This window comes from Oncorhynchus mykiss, chromosome 27, assembly GCF_057628025.1.
Source record: "Oncorhynchus mykiss isolate SJ-2025 chromosome 27, ASM5762802v1, whole genome shotgun sequence".
In the NCBI taxonomy this organism is placed as follows: Eukaryota; Metazoa; Chordata; class Actinopteri; order Salmoniformes; family Salmonidae; genus Oncorhynchus; species Oncorhynchus mykiss.
The window spans coordinates 4,532,897-4,549,398 of NC_143048.1; the positions used below are offsets into that span (position 1 = coordinate 4,532,897).

A 16,502-nucleotide genomic window follows, 5' to 3' on the forward strand; every position below is an offset into this window, starting at 1 on the left:
AAAGAGACTGACTAGAATTAAAGAGACTGACTAGAATTAAAGAGACTGACTAGAATTAAAGAGACTGACTAGAATTAAAGAGACTGACTAGAATTAAAGAGACTGACTAGAATTAAAGAGACTGACTAGAATTAAAGAGACTGACTAGAATTAAAGAGACTGACTAGAATTAAAGAGACTGACTAGAATTAAAGAGACTGACTAGAATTAAAGAGACTGACTAGAATTAAAGAGACTGACTAGAATTAAAGAGACTGATCCACCCCTCTCTCCATTCACCAAAGGTTAAATGTCTAAAGGATTCAGGCTCTTCTAAGATGTGTCCAACCAGCTTAGTGAATGTAGGAGTTTGACGTCCTTTACGGGACAAAATACTCGGTGAGACTGGGTTCGTACCAGAGGGCTATAGCTATAGCATGTACTGACTAGCTATCAAGCTAGTAGAAGCTAGTTGAAGCTAGTTTAGCATCGCACTGTGACATCATTCCTCCTCCCCTGAGACCTGAAAGACTGAATCCCAGAGCAGGGATGGTACACGCTAGCCTGAGTGCCAGTCTGTGCACAAACAGACTGTCACTCAGGCTAGGTACACAGTACACCTATCAATAAGGTGTGTTTGTAATTTTCAGTGTCTTCAGTGGTTCTGATGGCACTTACCAGTCCGTAGAACGCCACGCGGTAGTATCGGCCAAACAGACGCTTCTCAGAGTTCACGACCTCTGTCACCTTCAGGTAGGAGCGGTGAATGTCGTAGTACAGCTCCGATAGCCTCTGTGGATCACACACACACAATGTCAATCACATCTGATATTACTTCTGATCTCCTTCCTGTCAGAGTGTTTCTGGCCTGGTCAAGAAACAACCTTGTCCTATCCCCCGGGTCACCTTGAAATCTCGCCTCTTCTCAAAGACGGCAATGACGGGTTTGTTGATATCGGCGATGAGCTCGTGCCTCTCAGACTTCCACAGGTAGTCCACACACAGCTCCAGCTGCTCCACTAGAGTGTCCTACATACACAGGAAGGTTAGGATCTGTGTAGCATTTGAAGTCTAAATGAATAAGGGGGGCGACCTGATCCTAGATCGACACTCCTACTCTGAGACACTTTATGAATACGGGCCCAGGCTCTGCACTGCATTGTCATCGAATGATCTTCCAAATCTATAAAATGTTTGTACTGCAGCCAGTGGTGGTGAGGGTACCTCAGTGTAGGGGGTATCCTGAGTCCCTGTGTCCTCTTTCATGGCCCCCTCTTCCTTCACGTTCGGTGAGATGCACAGGAAGGCCGCCCAGCCCATGGAGAAGGACGCTGAGGTTTCAAACAGGATATGACATCAGAGAAGGAGGGACATAGGAGCAGAGAGCTCATAGGAACAACATGTTGTCACTCCCTTCTTTACGCTTCTGTGCATTTTATCATCCAATGGTATGAACCCATACACCACACACTCTCTCTCTCACACACACACAGTGCTACTTAACTTTCCTTGTGTTCCATATCAACAAACCCAAACAAAGAACAGTAACTCCATTCATTGTGAACGTGCTTTCTGTACACATATCAAGTGAAACGTTGGTGGACATCAATAAAGGCATCTCAAAAAGGCAAGGTAGACCACAGACATCAAGACATCTTTCAATAGCAAAGGCAAATCAGTGGACATTAAACCTGCCTGGACATTCTGCTAGTCTTTTGAGTCATGAGGTATGTTCAGCATACCACTTAGAATGCATGTCCAATACATTGCTTTGTTCTAAGTGGTACGGCTAAGCCATTGCAGTGGACTTCAAAACACTGTGCATCTGTAATAATTCAGACTCCATTTTGCTAGTTGCAGTCAAAGTTTGGTCCTAGTATTTTTAAGTAAGCTGTTTTTACTGTCTATATTGTATACTGTATGTAGATTATGTGAACATTCTATATACTCTGTTTATTGCTGTCAGCACCATTTCACAAGGTTAAATTCCTGGTAGATGTACACTTTAAATACACTTAGGTTGGAGTCATTGAAACTTGTTTTTCAACCACTCCACAAATGTCTTGTTAACAAACTATAGTTTTGGCAAGTCGGTTAGGACATCTACTTGGTGCATGACAAGTAATTTTCCCAACAATTATTTACAGACAGATTATTTCACTTATAATTCACTGTATCACAATTCCAGTAGGTCAGAAGTTTACATACACTAAGTTGACTGTGCCTTTAAACAGTTTGGAAAATTCCAGAAAATGATGTCATGGCTTTAGAAGCTTCTGATAGGCTAATTGACATAATTTGAGTCAATTGGAGGTGTACCTGTGGATGTATTTCAAGGCCTACATTCGAACTCAGTGCCTCTTTGCTTGACATCATGGGATAATCAAAAGAAATCAGCCAAGACCTCAGAAAAAAAATCGTAGACATCCACAAGTCTGGAAATTTCCAAACGCCTGAAGGTACCATGTTCATCTGTACAAACAATAGTATGCAAGTATAAACACCATGGGACCACGCAGCCGTCATACCACTCAGGAAGGAGACGCGCTCTGTCTCCTAGAGATGAACGTACTTTGATGCGAAAAGTGCAAATCAATCCCATAACAACAGCAAAGGACCTTATGAAGATGCTGAAGGAAACAGGTACTGTTAGGAATGTTATGAATAAATGACTAAACAATATCCCCATTTTAAATAGAACTGTAACTAAGTAAACTTATACTCTGTTTTATTATATCTGATTAACAATATGAATTCATAAGTGAGGGATTGTGGAGCCTGAAACAGGGGGTAATTAAATAAAAATAAATACCATTCCAGCCAGGTTGGAGAATATTGGAAGTGGGGTTTTTAAGTAAACAGAAAAGGTCTTTAACCTATGGTTGAACCGACAAAACTTAGCTCTGGGGTGTTTTAGATAAGGCAGTGAGTGCATTCCCAGGTTTTCTGTTAACTAGAACTGTCAGCTAAGTGGTGATCGATAATGGTGAGGGGTCAAGAGTTAATTCAGTTTTATTGTGTGTCCTGTGTGTGTGCTAGTGGGTCGGAATGAACTTTTAAACTTGCTCTGTCTTGGTCGGGAGGAGGAGATTCATTCTAGAACCTGTGACGTCAAATTTTGTATATAAACTGCTGTTCGTGGTTACATGGCAGCGCGCCCCGAGAATAAATACTATTATCTATTTTTGATAAGACTGGTCTCCGTCTATTTTGTGCAAATTAGAATCTTACAAATTCTCATAAAATAGACTAAGTGAATTAATAATGTGTGTATATATATATATATATATATATATATATATATATATATATATATACATTTTATATATATACACACACACACACACACACACACAGTAAAACGAGTCCTATATCGACATAACCTGAATGGCCGCTCAGGAAGGAAGAAGTCACTGCTCCAAAACTGGCATCAAAAAGCCAAACTACGGTTTGCAACTGCACATGGGGACTAAGATCGTATTTTTTGGAGAAATGTCTTCTGGTCTGACGAAACAAAAATAGAACTATTTGGCCATTAATGACCATCGTTATGTTTGGAGGAAAAAGGGGGAGGCCTGCAAGCCGAAGAACACCATCCCAACCGTGAAGAACGGGGGTGGCAGCATCATGTTGTTGTGGTGCTTTGCTGCAGGAAGGCCTGGTGCACTTCACAAAATAGATTGCATCATGAGGCAGGACAATTATGTGGATATATTAAAGCAACTGACCTCAATCCTATTGAACATTTGTGGGCAGAACTGAAAAAGTTTGTGCGTGCAAGGAGGCCTACAAACCTGACTCAGTTACACCAGCTCTGTCAGGAGGAATGGGCCAAAATTCACCCAACCTATTGTGGGAAGCTTGTGGAAGGCTACCCAAAACGTTTGGCCCAATTTAAATGCAATGCTACCAAATACTAATTGAGTGTATGTAAACTTCTGACCCACTGTGAATGTGATCAAATAAATTAAATATGAAATAAATCATTCTCCCTACTATTATTCTGAAATTTCACATTCTTAAAACAAAGTGGTGATCCTAACTGACCTAAGACAGGGCATTTTTACTAGGATTAAATGTCAGGAATTGTGAAAAGGTTTAAATGTATTTGGCTAAGGTGTACGTAAACTTCCGACTTCAACTGTAAATGTACGAATAAAGTTCTGATTCTGAAGTAAGCATAGCTTGTATCGCCCCCACCCTTTAAACATCCCTGTTCCGTGGCGGCACACTCACGTTCTCCATCTCGGGGGGTTAGTAAGGGGCTACAGTTAATGACATTGGGCTCCTCAGGAACCACACTTGACATCCTGGCCTTGTCAGGTTTCCAGTAGCCTGCGTTATAAGGAGGAGTATAGGAGTTTAAGGTACACAATGTAACTTTCCACTTGCTGTTTTGCCTTTTTTCACTTCACGACAAGCCAGTGCTTCACAGGGCATGCTTTCCACACCCGGCGTGTGGCGGCAGAAAGAGAGAGAGCGATGACGGCTCATGCGCTGAACGGTGAAGCATGCATAGGCTAGCAAGCACAATCCCGCGCAGATGGAGACACCGAGTTCCCGTGTCATAGTAGCGCATACTATACATGAGAGGATGTGAAGTCACACTCACAGCAGCAGACACTGGCTAAGTCCCAAATGGCACCCTATTTCCTATGTAAGTGCACTACTTTTGTCCAGGGAATATGGTGCTATTTGGGATGCATCCTATGTTTGTGTATGAGAGAGTAAAGAGTGGATGGCCAGTACTGTAGCACATAGAGGCCTCTGTGTGCTGATTGGATGATGTCATTGTTTCCAGACACTCGAGTTGTGAGAGAGCACACACAGCTCAGCTCTGACTAACCTCTCTTCTCTCACACACTACGTAATATGCCAACACACAAAAGCATGCAAACATACACAGTGTATAACAAACCCACAAGCACATGTATACACAAACACACGCACAAGCATACATATCAACCCACTCATACCATTTCCACCCCTACACAAGCAGAAGAACTAGTTAGAAACAAATGTTTGCACAGAGAGGCTACAATAGCCATATGCACAAAGCGCTGAATGATGATGTCACACATGCTGTCCAGCCAATCGATGGACAGAAGTGGCCAGAAGACTCACAAGCAAAGAGGTTATAGGTTCTCCACACACACATGCCAATAAAGTGACCACATCCCCTCGCTACGTCACACAACTAAATTCTTGCAAACTGCCACCATCACACACTCTCGGTTTTTGTCTCCATGGTTGTAATCAATGCCCAACCCTGTCACTCTCTTTTCACAAACATGCACGCACACACACACACACACACACACACACACCAGAAGCTTGTTAGCAGTACTGCCATGTTATGGCCCACCGGGCTGTGCTCACCTCTCCTCTTGAGGGACTCAGCGATCAGGGCTGAGATGTGGATGTAACACATGGCCGCCTGAGGGACAGAGGAACAGGAGGAAAGGAGGTGAACAGTTTAATCACAGATACCATCACATCATTAACTAGGCGTCTCTGATCTACGATCAGTTTGGACTTTTAGTTCACAATGAATAAGATTAGCTGGATTACATGGACAGTGGGTGAGATGATTCTAGATCAGCACTCCTACTCTGAGATGCTCTGATATGGCCCCTGAACACTATCACATGGTGACAAACCTAGTCTTGGAAAGTACATTATAAACACTTCCAATGGAGGTAGGCTTCTTGAGACTGTGGCAGTCTGAACAAGTTTGAATTACCCGCTAAAAATGATGATATGGTGTCAGAGGTGGGATGGTACAGTGGGTATAATAAGTATTCACCCCCTTAGATTTCTACACATTTTATTGTGTTACAAAGTGAGTTTAAAATATATTTAATTGTGATTTTATGAATCAATGATCTACACAACATTTCTTAAAAAGTAATAAAAAATGAAAACACAAATATTCCTTGATTAGATGTAATCACCTCTGGCAGTGATTACAGCTGTGAGTCTTCTTGGGTTTGTCTCTAAGAGCTCTGCACACCTGGACTGTGCAATATTTGGCCATTAGGTGTTGGGGGTCATGGCTACACAGAAATGTTCAAGTCTTGCCATAGATTTGAAATCAGATTTAAGTCAAAACTGTAACTTGGCCACTCGGGCACACTCACTGTCTTATTGGTAATCAACCCCAGTGTAGATTTGGCCTCGTGTTGTACGTTATTGTCCTACCGAAAGGTGAATTTGTCTCCCAATGTCTGGTGGAAAGCAGACTGAACCAGGTTTTCCCCTAGGATTATGCCTGTGTTTAGCTTCATCCCGTTTCTTTTTATCCTGAAAAACTGTGCAGTCTTTGCCGATGTCGAGCATACCCATACCATGATGCAGCCACCACCATGCTTGAAAATAAGGAGGCAGTCACTCACTGATGTGTTGTCATAAGGCTTTGCATTTAGACCAAAAAGTTTATTCCAACTTTAGTGCCTTGTTGCAAACTGGATGCATGTTTTGCAATATTTTTTATTCCGTATATATGCATTCTTCTTTTCACTGTCATTTAGGTCATTATTGTGGAGTAACTACAATATCGTTGATCCACCCTCTGATTTTTCTCCTGTCAAAGCCATTGAACTCTGTAACTGTTTACAAGAATCACCATGGTGACATCCCTGAGCAGTTTCCTTCCTGTCTTGCAGGTCAGTTCTGAAGGGCGACTGTGTCTTTGTTGTGTTTGGGTGGTTTAATACATCATTCATCATTAACTTGACCATGCATGAAAAGATATTCAATGTCTGGTTTGTTATTGTTATCCATCTGCCAATCACTGCCCTTCTTTGTTATTAAGCTTTCGAAAAGCTCCCTGGTCTTTGTTAATGAATCTGCGCTTGAAATGCAATACTTGACTGAGGGAGCTTACAGATGTTGTGTGTATGTATGGGGGACAGAGGAAGGGGGTAGTCATTTTTTTTTTCTCACACAGATTGAGTTCATTTAACTTATTATGTGATTTGTTAAACCAGATTTTACAACTGAACTACACTGAAGAAAAATATAAACGCAACATGTAAAGTGTTGACCCCATGTTTCATGAGTTGAAATAAAAGATGCCCAAAATGTTCCATATTTGTTTACATCCCTGTTAGTGATAATTTCTCCATTGCCCAGATAATTAATCCACTGGACAATAAAAGGCCACTCTAAAATGTGCAGTAATGTCACACAACACGATGCCTCAAGTTTAGAGGGAGTTGGCATGCTGACTGCAGGAATGTCCACCAGAGCTGTTGCCAGATAATTTATTGTTAATTTCTCTACCGTAAGACTTCCAACGTTGTTTTGTAGAATTTGTCAGTATGTTCAACGCCTCACAACCGCAGATCACATAAAGCCACTCCAGCCCAGGACTTCCACATCTGGCTTCTTTACCTGCGGGATCGTCTGAGACCAGCCACCTGGACTGATGAAACTATGGATTTGCACAACAGAAGAATTTCTGCACAAAGGGCAACTGGCGGGGGAATGGGCTTCAGGGAAGCTCATCTGCATGCTAGTAGTCCTCACCAGGGTCTTGACCTGACTGCAGTTTGGCGTTGTAAACGACTTCAGTGGGAAAATGCTCATCTTTGATGGCCACTTGCACACTGGAAGTGTGCTCTTCACGGATGAATCCCGGTTTCAATTGTACCAGGTAGATGGTACGTGTATGGCATTGTGTGGGCAAGCGATTCGCTGATGTCAACGTTGTGAACAGAGTTCCCCATGGTGGCAGTGGGATTATGGTATGGGCAGGCATAAGCTACAGACAACGAATCACAATTGTATTTTATTGATGGCAATTTGAATGCGAAGAGATACCATGATGAGATCCTGAGGAACATTGTCGTGCCATTCATCCGCCGCCATCACCTCATGTTTCAGCATGAAAATGCACGGTCCCATGTCACAATTCTCTGTACACAATTCCTAGAAGCTGAAAATGTCCCAGTTCTTCCCTGGCCTGCATACTCATGTCAGCCATTGAGCATGTTTGGGATGCTCTGGATCGGCGTGTTCCAGTTCCCACCAACGTCCAGCAACTTCGCACAGCCATTGAAGAGAAGTGGGATAACATTTCACAGAACACAATCGACAGCCTGATCAACTCTATGCGAAGGAGATGTGTCGCGCTGCACAAGGCAAGTGGTGGTCCCACCAGATACTGACTGGTTTTCCCATTCCACGCCCCCACCTTAAAAAAAAAAAAAAAAGTTATGTGAATAACAGATGCGTATTCCCAGTCATGTGAAATCCATAGATTAGGGCCTAATGAATGTATTTCAACTGACTGATTTCCTCATATGAACTGTAACTCAGTAAAAACTTTGAAATTGTTGCATGTTGCGTTTATATTTTTGATCCGTGTAATTTAGTCTTGCCTAAACAAAGGGGATGAATACTTATGCCACAACTATTTTTTTTTGTTATTTAAATTTGTAAACTTCTGTAGAATTTTCTTTTCACTTCGACATTATAGAGTATTTTGATCTATGACAACAAAATATATAATTCATTTCAGTCCCACTTTGTAACACATCAAAAGGTGAAAAAAAATCCAAGGGGGTGAATACTTATAATACCCACTGTACATACCTCTGTACCCTGTATACACAACATAGCATCAGATCACACAACCCATAACATATCCCAGTAACCCAGTCCTACTGTACCTCGGAGAGGTCTCCGTTGCGGACGTGTATCTTGGCCATGCTCTCCAGCCAGGTGCGCCGGAGCTCGGGCGTGCTGGCGTAGGAGTTGGCCAGGCTGTACTGCAGGTCCACCAGCATCTCCGGGTCCTTCTCGTGCTCCTTCATCTGGGACGTGGCCATCAGCACCGTGCGGATCCGCTTGGTCAGGTCTTTCACCTCGGCAGGGAGCGGTGTGTTCTGGGAGGGCGGATGGATCATACACGATGACGTCACACTTCATAAAAGGTTTTATTGTCCTTTTTGCCCGTAAACACAGGCAAAGGGTTTGTGGCTTCTGTGTGGCTCAGTTACAGAAACAATGTGCATGTCACATCAGATCAAACACGGGCAGTATGCATAATCGCAGCATATACAAATTATTAGTCACTAGAGGGAGTTAAGAGAGGAATCACTAACTCTCTAATTCCTCAACACCATGGCTGACACCCAAATAAACGCCACCCTATTGCCATAGCTGGCCCCTAGACTAACTTACCAATCAAAAAATATTTTGCAGACAAGGGCTAATTGAGTGACTATTAGTGACTGACATTACAAGAGAAAAACTGTTGATACACAGCGTAATTTAGAAATTGCACCTTGTGTTGTCTAATTTTCTACCTCGTAAGTTGACACCCCAATTGAGTTCCCCCGCCAGTTGCCCATCCCTGATATATACTGTAGTGGATTTTAAAGGGAATAGGGTGCCATTTGGGATGCAAAACATTTCTCACTCCAGTCCCTGTTCTCACCTTGAGAGGAGCATCTCCGTTGGCAAAGTTATTGATGATGGCCAGAGACTGTTGGAAGCGTGAGCCTCCGATGCCAGCATCCGCAATCAGCTGACTCACTGCCTTGATCAGCTGGAGGGATGGAAGAGAGAGAGGAGGGAAAGGGAACGAGAGTGAAGGTGACGCTAATCACACCCGCTCTGAAACAGTGTGGCGATGTGTGTGTGGTCTCTGATCGGCTGCCAAACTGTCTGTTTCAGAGCCATAGAAATATTGTGGCCTTTCTCTATCCAGGCCCTGTGTTCACCGAACAAAACAGTGAAAATAAAGAAAGCTCTGGCACACACAAACACACTCACACATACCCACCCCCACCCCCACACCAAGACCCACACCACACACATCCCTCCATCCCCACTGACTGACCTGTAGGTGGGAGCGGACGATGGACTTTCCCTTGGTGAACTCAAAGTTTTTCCTCATGAAGAAGTAGAGGAGTGCGGAGGCCTCAGTCTGGGTGGAGCTGGAGCGGTGGTTACAACACTTCAGGATCTCGTAGCACAGGCAGCCACACAGGTCTGCTTTACCCTGGAAGAACGCAGAGGGGAACTAGAGAGAGAGAGAGATAGAGAGGGTGTAAGAAGGGAGAAAGAGAGGAAGTAAGGAAGGGGATAGAGAAGAGATGGGGTTAAATAGGAAGAGAGTAGGGAAGGAGAGAAAGGACGAGAAAGAGGGAGAGTTCAGCGTCAATAATGTAATATGAAGTCAGTTAGTGTGCATGGGTGTGAGAGAGCTATCAGCCAGTACACAGACCTTCTGTATGAAGAGGCGCAGGGCAGCGAAGACGTGTCTCAGGGTGCTGGTGGACTGATTGATCTGGAAGAAGAGGAGGTAGGTGTCGAACACCTTCTTCATCAGCAGGTTCTGACCCTCGTCCTGCAGTAACTGTTTCTGTGGGAGAGAATGAACAACAATCAACATATGCGCTTCCCAAATGGCACCCTATTCCTTACCTCGTCCACCAGCCGGCACTGCGGTACCAATTGAGTCTGGGAATAAGGGTACCCTATTCCATATATAGTGCACTATTTTTTGACCAGGGCCTATAGGGCTCTTGTCAAAATCAGTGCACTATATAGAGAAAATGGTGCCCTTTGGGACACAGACGTAATATGAATCACAAAAGAGTCAAAAGACAAAAAAAAGCAGCATGTCTAGGTTGCCGGGTTGCTTTACAGAGTATAGCAATTATAGGTTATAGGTATTGAGGAACAGCTAACTTGAGGACTGAGGAGTGCACAGTAACCTACAAGAACAACAGAAGATACAAATCCATAGCTTGGAATACAAACTGAATATCTCAGATTCAGTGAAGTGAAACAATAGTGAATAGTTAAACAGATTTCAGGCGAAAAAGTCACTGTAGTTCTTAGTAATAACCACAAGGTGGCAGTGGCGTATTAAAATAGGCTCATGAATGACAGGTCTAGGATAAGGCAAAATTCTTGAAATTTCCCCTACAATTCCCAGGTTTTCCAGAAATGCTGGTTGGATTTCCTGTTTATTCCCTTGAGATTCCAGGAATCTTCCAACTGGGATTTCGGGAAAGTTGAGCAACCGTAACAGGTCTGTAGGTTGATCGGTGTTTGACCATTCAGACAGTGGTCAGTGTTGTTGTCTGACCTTGTGGTGATGGACAAAGAGGCCCAGGACATCCAGTACGATGAGGGCCACCTCGGTGGACAGATTGGCCTCGATGTCCGTCGGGCTCAGGTGGTCACCCTCTGGGATGTTCCCATCTGAGGGAAGGACAGGAAAAGGGCAATGGTACAGCAGCACAGCTAGCAACAACAGCCCAACCCTAACCCTAGCAATAGCCCTCATGCACCTAACAAAAGACAACACTAGAGACAGAATTATAATAGCTAAGTAATGTTACTTAGCACTGTAATAGATAAGAAATAGCACTATTGGCAGTTGGTAAAAGTAAAACAAGCTATTGGCCTAGGACAACAAAAGCTAACTTAACTAACTAAATAACAGAACACATTGATGTGAACTAAACAGTTTTGAAATGGGATGGCATTGCCCAGCAGTGTTGTTAGGCGGGAGTACTCGGGGGGACATTACCAGTCTCCATCATCTGCAGCAGCTTGGGGTTGGTCAGGGCGTTCTTGGCCCGGATGATGGGCATTGTCTGGGAGCGGGCGTGCCGATGGCCATCCTGTCCTGACAGCATCCTGGTGACCAGACGGTCAGGGGTCAAACACACAACACACAACTTTCAACCTCACAAGGGGTGGTGTTCAGCAGAGACGAAACAGGTGAAAGCATTTTGAAACAAAGAGAGATACTCTGTGAACGTATCCAATAGGAACGCTCATTTGACCCGTTTCATAATGTTTTGCGTTTCGTGAACACGACACCCAATAGTCACTCCACCTTCGAAAACAGCCTGTAATTCTGCACTGCCGCCCAATCCCAAATGGACCAGTACACCCTATGCCCTATGCACTTGTGGAGATCTGAGAGGACGTGATTGGTATAAGCAATATGGGGAAAGGTCCAACTAACCTTGGAGGACCATTTATTGACTGCACCTGTTAAGTCTTATCAGATCTCCACAAGTGCATAGGGCGTAGGATCCAGGGGTCCATTTGGGATTGGTCCTAAGTGTGTGAAAATGTCTAAGAAAACAACATCCCCTGTAACGTGACAACACACATGTTAATGCGACCACGTAGTTAAACGGGATTGCCGTTAAGACAGGGATCCTATTTTTAATGAGGGGGGGGATATGCAGACAAAGGACTAGCCAATTACACCACGCCACACGTATGGTAGACACTGGGAGGGGCATGCTGGGCAAACAGAGTGGCCACCACACTATGTCACATGACACACTCACAATGTCCACCATGGATGGTCACTTGTTCAGGACCATGAAGACAACACTGATGAGCAGCAATGGTGAACTAAACTCATAACAGGACAAATGGTGTACACAAACTCGGCTGGTTTAAGTCCTATTTATAGTCTCCTGGACTAAAAACGTGTAGTTTACTGGACTAACATGGAGTTGAGGGATATAGAGGCAGAAAGGAGCTTTTCTGTTCCACTTTATTTAGAGCTTTGGTCCAGTAAGCTATACATTTCTGTCCAGTAAACCCCCCCCCCCCCCCCCAAAATGTAAGACTATTGTAGCTATTGTTACATACATACACTGCCTGTAGAAAGTCTACACCCCCTTTAACTTTTTTTCACATTTTGTTGCGTTACAAAGAGGGATTCAAATTGATTTAATTGTCCTTTTTTGACATCGATCTACACACATTTTACAATAAAACTGTAACGTCAATTTTTTGGGGGGAAAAGTCAAGGGGTCTGAATACTTTCAGAATTCCACTGTATTTATCACCCTTGTCACCGTGGTGACAACCTGAACTATATTATACTGGCTCTGATATCTTATTTTCACATGGTCCTTTCCAGCCCGGTTCCAGCAACTATAGTGGATGCGTAACCAGGCCAGCAGAGTACAGCTCGGCTCGGCTCAGCTCAGTAGTGTGAAAAGGGTACGTGTGTGTGTGAGGATGTGTCGGACGCTGTGTGGAGCTCCGAGGTGAAGTTTCCCCTAGGTACAGATTCCCCTCCCCCGGTCCTAACCTTAACCATTAGTGGGGTAAACGCTAAACTGATCCAAGATCAGGTGGTAGGGAAAACTTCACCCTGCTCCCTGTGTGGAGGGCCCCCAGGTAGCGACTGTGTGTTTACCATTGAGGGAGCAGGCCTGTGGAGGTCTGGGTGGAATGGTTAGAGCCCTTCAGGGTGCCATTGTTCTGGGTGCCCTGGGCCAGCTTTACCACGGCCGCTAGCTTCCTGTTCACAAGCCAATGACACCAGCGTTAAGTAACAGCATCATCATCATTATCATCATTACTCTTCCTCCTCGTTGTCAATATGAACATCACGACCCAAATTTACCAAGCATCTCAGAGTAGGAGAGCTGATCTAGGATCAGTTTAGCCTTTCAGATCATAATGAATCAGATTATTAAGGACAGGGGGGGGTCCTGAACCTAGATCAGCACTCCTACTCTGAAACGCGTGATACATGTGGAATCAGGTGGGCTAAAGCCATCAAGCCAAGCAGAAAGAGGAAGGGGTCATTTCAGTATTGAACGCTGCCACAGCAAAGTAGCGGGGTTAGTGGCGTTAGATAGAGAAATAAATACATTTTTCCAATGTTAGGTTGAGGTTGCCGTTAGTTAGGAAGTATTTTAAGGGCTATAGAGCATTAGTTGGAAGCTAGTTTGCTTGCTGCTAATACATTAGCTAGTGTATGTGGTGACAGAGAGGAACAGATGAATTGAGCCTAACAAGACCAGCTAATGCTATCTCAATTAGCAGATTTGTTAGTGGTCAGGTCACTGATGCTACTACGGTCAGTACACACAGAGAATGTAGAGCAGCGGATGGAGGGATGATGGGGAGGAGGGATGGTCATCATGCCACATGAATGCTACATGATCATTAGCTTACATATGACAGCGGCAAAGCCATGCAAGTAGCCACACACACACACACCCGCACGCGCGCACACACACACAACAATATCCCCAGCAGAAGTTTTAGGGTTAAACAGTAAGAAATCAGTCTTCGTTGCACCGCATTCGCCGCACATGAAAGTGTGGCCATCAATACATGTGCAGTCACATGGACCATCCATTAGCACATCAATACACACATCAACACGTGGAGCGTGGAGGAGAAAACACAGAGGGGGAGGCAAGAGCAAGGTCAACGGACACACATTCCAGTGTGATCAGTGTGTTAACATGTCATATCAGTGTTTACGAGTGTCTCATGCCTTATCAATGTTACAGAAACGCTGACAAGTGTCACGGAAAACAGCCGTTTAGTGGATAGGTCCCAAATGGCACCCTATTTGCCTTTGTCTAATCCAAATCAGTGGATTGGTCACATACATAGATGTGCAGGTGTTATAGCAGGTGCCTGCGAAATGCGTACGTTTCTAGCGTCAAACAGTGCAGGTAGGATGTCTCGCAAATACAATACAAACACACACAAATAATAAAACAAATCTAAACAAGAACTCGAGAAAAAGCAGAACTGGTCCTATTAACAATCCAGGGGTAGATCTATTAGAGCCTGTGTCAGAATCTAGAATAGAGACTATTCAAATTCCCCAGCAGCCTCTCTGATTAAGGTTGCATGTAACTTATCAGCCCCAGACAACGTATGTGACCCAAATGGCACCCTGTTCCCTTTATAGTGCACTTACGGGCTCTGGTCAAAAGTCTCCCAGCCCCTTGGTTTTTATTCTACTAATGCCTGACAAAGTTAAAAACGCCACATTCCCAGCCTTTTGTTGGCTCTGACAAAAAGAAAAAAGAAACGTCTCTGCTTTTTATTCTTCTTCACATTGAGGAGGAAATAAGGACAAATTAAATTAGACGAGAGGAATTCAAATTCAGGCGAAGAGAAAAAGTCTGGCTGGGAAAGCCTATGACTGCTCCAGGATCCACGTACACAAACACACACAGTGTACCCCAATATCTATATCTGAGGTGTGAATTGAACAGCATCACACACTGGTTTGAGCTCACGAGAGCATATCCATGTGATCAGGCTCTTCACCACACACACACACACACACACACACACACACACACACACACACACACACACACACACACACACACACACACACACACACACACACACACACACACACACACACACACACACACACACAGAGACAGACAGACAGACAGACACACAAACAGACACACAAACAGACACACAAACAGACACACAAACAAACAGACAGACACAGCAAACAGACAGACCCCCCCCCCCCCCCCCAACTACCATGCTCTTGCCAACCACGACAGTGAGAAACGTCCCAGTTCGCCCACCTCGTTGTCAACATCTGTGTGTCTGCCATTAATCATATTTCCCCCTTCCTCTCCACCCTCTCTCTCTCTCTCTCTCTTCTCCCTCCCCCTATCGACTGCAGCCAGCAGCAGGAGAACTATGGGGTTGGCAGGGGATCCACCCTCTTTCTTGTCTCCCCAGTAGATGCAGACACAAGCACGCAAACACACATGCACACAGACACAGACACACAGGCAGCAGCAGCTGTGGCTAGGGAGACAGTCAGTGAGCCCCACCCTGGATCCTTGGAGTAGGCTGGGTATGTGTGCATACGCATACAGTACACATATTCCGTTTATGTGTTTGTGTGTGACCGACTGTTGCATGCGCATATATTATGCACATTAAGTGTGTATGTGACTGTGTGTCAGTTGGGGGGAGGGTAGTTGAATGTGTGTGTGGTTGAATGTGTGTTTGTGTGTGTATCTGGCTGTTGAGCAAACATTACATTTCAAACAATCTGACACAAGGTTCTGTTGCATGTCTTTCATTGATAAAACCAATGAAAACACACACACACACACACACACGCACACATACACACATGCACACACACACACACAAAACCTCTGAGTGGGAGGGGTTTTGCAGGTACATAGTATCAGCTAAAAGCCCCTGTGGAAGGCTGATACTTACCTGGCTATGTGGCGCTTCCCCAGGAATCTAAAGTGCTGGAGACACAGCCTGCATAGAGGAAGAGGAGAGAGTGTGTATTAGGGTGTGTGTGTTGAGTATAAGTTTATAAGCATGTGTGTGCATGTGGGTATGTGTTGTGCGTGCGTGCGTGCTGTCACAATGTGTGTATATATGTGTATGTATGTATGTGTGCGTGTGTGTGTGTCCAGTGTGAGCTGAGGAGAGGTACTACAGCACTGTGTGTCTTGGAGCTGTGTGTTATAAAAACTGAAGCTCCAGCAGAGACAGGAAAGTGAATTTACTGCAGTGAATTTACTGCAGAGCTGAGTGGAGGCTAGGGGAGAAAAGTTGGAGCCTATTTCTCTATAACTCTCGTCAGTTTAAGAGCCCCCCGCTCTCTCTCTCTCTCTCACTCTTTTATCAGTCTCATTCGTTCCCCTCTGCCAAGTCTCCCATTATTCCCTTCCTCCTCTGTCTCTCTCTGATATGTACACTTTCCTCCT

The 16,502-nt window shown here is 44.4% G+C and overlaps 1 protein-coding gene across 9 annotated transcripts in view; it reads right to left on the reverse strand.

Moving 5' to 3' along the window:
- Positions 1–16,502, reverse strand: part of LOC110507356 (dedicator of cytokinesis protein 10) — a 177,389-nt gene that overhangs the window by 15,114 nt on the left and 145,773 nt on the right. For 4 of the 9 annotated variants that reach the window (XM_090224221.1, XM_090224222.1, XM_036965494.2 and 1 more), the window contains exons 38-50: positions 16,000–16,047; positions 13,178–13,282; positions 11,534–11,643; positions 11,087–11,202; positions 10,217–10,354; positions 9,830–10,012; positions 9,425–9,535; positions 8,655–8,870; positions 5,359–5,416; positions 4,216–4,314; positions 1,204–1,310; positions 886–1,008; positions 658–771 (exon numbers count right to left, since the gene is read on the reverse strand). In XM_090224221.1, coding sequence (XP_090080347.1) covers positions 658–771; positions 886–1,008; positions 1,204–1,310; positions 4,216–4,314; positions 5,359–5,416; positions 8,655–8,870; positions 9,425–9,535; positions 9,830–10,012; positions 10,217–10,354; positions 11,087–11,202; positions 11,534–11,643; positions 13,178–13,282; positions 16,000–16,047 — 1,528 coding nt within the window. The remainder of the gene's footprint in view (positions 1–657; positions 772–885; positions 1,009–1,203; positions 1,311–4,215; positions 4,315–5,358; positions 5,417–8,654; positions 8,871–9,424; positions 9,536–9,829; positions 10,013–10,216; positions 10,355–11,086; positions 11,203–11,533; positions 11,644–13,177; positions 13,283–15,999; positions 16,048–16,502) is intronic. The other 5 variants (XM_090224225.1, XM_090224224.1, XM_090224226.1 and 2 more) reach the window with 3 other exon arrangements.